The sequence below is a fragment of the Chenopodium quinoa genome, unplaced genomic scaffold (assembly GCF_001683475.1).
Source record: "Chenopodium quinoa cultivar QQ74 unplaced genomic scaffold, ASM168347v1, whole genome shotgun sequence".
Taxonomy (NCBI): domain Eukaryota; kingdom Viridiplantae; phylum Streptophyta; class Magnoliopsida; order Caryophyllales; family Amaranthaceae; genus Chenopodium; species Chenopodium quinoa.
The window spans coordinates 375,038-378,844 of NW_018743649.1; the positions used below are offsets into that span (position 1 = coordinate 375,038).

The 3,807-nt window shown below is 33.4% G+C and overlaps 1 protein-coding gene across 1 annotated transcript; it reads left to right on the plus strand.

The window, feature by feature from the left end:
* The first annotated feature begins 1,592 nt into the window (after positions 1 to 1,592).
* On the plus strand, positions 1,593 to 2,301 carry LOC110683237 (myb-like protein G). The gene is made up of 2 exons (XM_021859579.1): positions 1,593 to 1,986; positions 2,090 to 2,301. The coding sequence occupies exons 1-2, from the start codon at positions 1,593 to 1,595 to the stop codon at positions 2,299 to 2,301; spliced, it is 606 nt and encodes a 201-aa protein (XP_021715271.1).
* Positions 2,302 to 3,807: the final 1,506 nt, after the last annotated feature.

The following is a 3,807-nucleotide window of genomic DNA, read 5'->3' on the forward strand; positions in this document are numbered from 1 at the left end:
TTGACCCCCCAGGTGAAACTCATGTGCTCGTTTTTTTTATATTTATTTTTATATATACTAATTCCCACCCTTTTTCTTCTATTTCCTTTTATATTTCTCTCTTTTCATCATTTAAACCTCTCTCTCTCTCTCTCTCTCTCTCTCTCATTAATTTAATATTGTCTCTCAATAGGATGTTGTTGAATTCGAGCAAGGCAGTTATATTTTTTTTTCAATGGATGACATTTCTAATTAAATTCGACATATGTAATTGTTAAACTTTTTCCTAATTTGTGCATAATGAAGATTTTCAAAAACATCAGGGTTTGTTACCCCCTTTTGTTAATTTGCTCTAAATACAATGATTTATGTAAAATTGTATAATTGGTCCCCTTGTTGCTCCTCCTAAAACATGACACAAAACTCATTTTTGCTTTGTCCTTAGCCATGACAAAGCAATTGCAGAAATTATTAGTACTAAATCTATAAAAAGGGAAAGACATAGGTTCTTTTAATATTGCATCACTTGCCTTTATAAAATTTTCACAAATATTGTACCATTTTCATTTTAGGACAAAAAATATATATATTTACACTGCAAATTCCAAATATACCCTTACTTTTTCACACTTATTCTTTAGTTTATGTTTATATCACATGGACAATATTGTGTTTAAACCTTTCTATCTCTTCCTTTTTCCCACTACCAAAATTATTGTGTCCAACCTATATGATGCAACCATAAAAAATAGAGGAATTATACATCATTAATCAAATATTTACTATATTGAGTGGGGTGTCAATTGTTTGCATTTCACTTCTTCCTTGATGATGGACCAAGCCCCATGACATAGAAGGTTGAAGACGATTAACTGCCTCGATTGAAGAATTTAGAGGGAGAAGGGTTTAAATGAGAGAGAGCAAGGAGGGAATTAGAAGGAGAAGGGTTTAAATAAGAGAGAGCAAGGAGGTAATTAGAGGGAGAAGAAAGGGGGTGTGATTGTGAGAATAGTAAAAAGAAGAGCAATAAGTGTTGCACATGGGAGGTCAATGTCAGCAAAAAGCCAATCAATGTCAGAAAGTTAGGGTTAAATGTTCTCAACAAAAAAAATTAAGAAATTTACAATTAGGTTTTAAATTACCAAGAAATTTTTATAAGGGGTTTTTTTTCCCTAACCTAAAAGTTCCTTAAAAATGTATTTTCGACATAACGAGGCTATAGATTCAAGTGTATGGGCTTCAACTAGGGCTCTTGGACCCGGAGTGGGCTATTGAAACCCTTAAGCTTGTAGGGTTAGTCAAAACGCTTGAATATGATGGTGATGGCCTTCCTACCGAGCTAGAATTGTGGGGTCAGATATTAGTCGATCTTTCTAAACCGTTAATTCCAGGCTGTTTTGTTTCGAGTGATGGTGACCCAATATGGGTTTATTTCCGCTACGAAGGGGTGTTTATGTTCTGTAAAAAAATGTGGGTTGGTGGGTCATTTTTAAGATTTTTGTCATAGTTCGGATTATGTGGCTGTTAGAAGGATAAATTCTCGTTTGGAAGCCTTCGAGGCTCAGGGGTTAACGGTGCTATACAATCAAAACCTCAAACCTTTTTATACAAATATGATTGAGGGTACTCAGGATGTTTTCACAAATAGAAACACAAGAGTTAATCTTCTTGTCTTAGCGCAAGATTTCGAGTATGACAATGAGGATACTTCGGGTTCTGATGATGCAGTTAATAAGGATGATAATGATGATAATAATCGTCATGGAAATAATCATAATGGTAATGATGATAATGAAGACGATCAGGAACCTCCTAATGATGATCAAAATGGTGACAATAATCCAGATTCGGATAATGGTGCTGAACCTGATAACTCAGATTTTGATTCTTCGGGATCAGGGGGTAATGGCTTGCCAAATGGATATGTGCACGCAGCTGCTCCTACAGGGGATAACAATGATAACATTGATCTTGAGTTTATTCCAATAAATGGGGTTTATGAAAATGGTTACTTATCTCACTCGAATCATGTGGTTTCTTCCTCTAATTCGAATTCTGCGGCTTATCTGCTTCATCAAAGGGGATTCAGAATTTTGCTTCTTCTAAACAGACCCAACAACCACGGAGTCGTACCATAACCCGAGTTCAACATGGTTACTTGAAGAGAATCAGGCTAATTTAATTGACGAGATTAGTGCTGCTAATGCTACTGCATATCAGCGAAGGATTGCTATTCCTTCAGGTGACCCTATGCGCCTTTCACTTATCAGCAAGCGGCTTCTCAGTCTGATGGGGGTTTATAAGCCTGCATATCCGAAATAGGGAAGCCGATCATAAGACCTGCACCGAGTGAATGGGCCATGGCGACTTCGCTTGTTATGTCAGCCCCTATGTCGGACATGCAGGCTCGACTTGGTATCAAAAACGAAGGAAAATTAAAACTCTGAATTTATATAGCAAGGGCGGGTTCTTTGTAACACCCCAAATCTCCCTTTACGGAAATACTAGTATAATACGTATAATTATACCGTAGAGATAGATTTGGGCGTAGTACCTCCGCGTGATTACGTAAGGCTACTCAAACTACTTAACTCAACAACAAAAGTTGCAGCGGAAACTCAACTTTCTTTTATTAATACTTATAAAAATAGTAACATCATTATGAGTACTCAAAATAAAGACAAGACCAACATTCCTAAACTAGGTGAAGTAAATCTCGGGACTCCCATATGCTCATTCATGATTCCACCTGAAAATAGTCAACACTGCTTACCATTACGGTAAATAGGGCGAACCAAAACAAATAGGAAATACGGATTAGCAAATTATGCTAAGTACGATAAGTGCAAGATAGTGTAAACTCAATTTATTTGCAAACATGCTTTTAAAATAAATTCCAAAAATTAATCCAATAAATTTCAAACTCATTATTCCAAAAAACGATTCCAATGATTCATATTCAAAATAATAGTTAATAAAATCAATTCCTTTATTAAGAACCAATTCCTTTTAATCCAATTCCTCACCCAAGTGTGCACACCCCCCAAACTTGTCTCCTTATATTACAAGGATATTTTTGAGGAAAGACACGGTCATACAAATTCCAAGGCCTTATCAATAAGCCAAATCCGCATAGTGGGATTACTTACATGCTTATCAAGCATTAATAATAATAATTCAATGGTTCAATAAATCTTTTTTATATCCAGTAGTTCCTATATAATTCAAAATCCTTTTTAATTAATTCCACATGCTTTCAAAATCAAACCTTGTAAATAAATACTTGAGAATAAAATCTAATATTAATAACTTTTTAAAATCAACAACTCTTCCTAAAAAAAAACCTTTATTTAATCCAACAAACCTTTTAAAATCAATTCCTTTATTTAAACTTGATAGTAATCCAAACCATTTAAAACATGATTTGAAAATCAATCATTAAAAATACTTTTTATTAAAATCAATACCTTCAAGCATAATTTATTTCAAAACCATAATTCAAATCAATTTAATTTAGTCACCAATCAAATCACATAAAACATGTTATTCAAATCAATCACTTTCAAAGGTATCTAGCCACCTAAACGTACCTTGATCCTTGCTAGAAAAACCAAAAAAAAAAAATAACCTCAAGAACCTTGATCAAACACACCCAAAAAATAAGTATAACCTTAATCAATATAAGGTTAACAAATAATTTAAAACCCCCAACTATATGTACATGAACCTTTTAAATTAATTTCTCATAAACATCACTAAAAATCTGATTTTATATAATTAAAACTACTCATAAAAATTATTTATATAATAATAATAATAATAATAATA

Excerpts from the sequence above, each read along its gene's own strand:
- LOC110683237 (XM_021859579.1), top strand. The coding sequence starts at position 1,593 with ATGATTGAGGGTACTCAGGATGTTTTCACAAATAGAAACACAAGAGTT. Across the intron at positions 1,987-2,089 it reads AAATGGGGTTTATGAAAATG|ACCCAACAACCACGGAGTCG; the intron begins GTTACTTATCTC and ends TCTTCTAAACAG.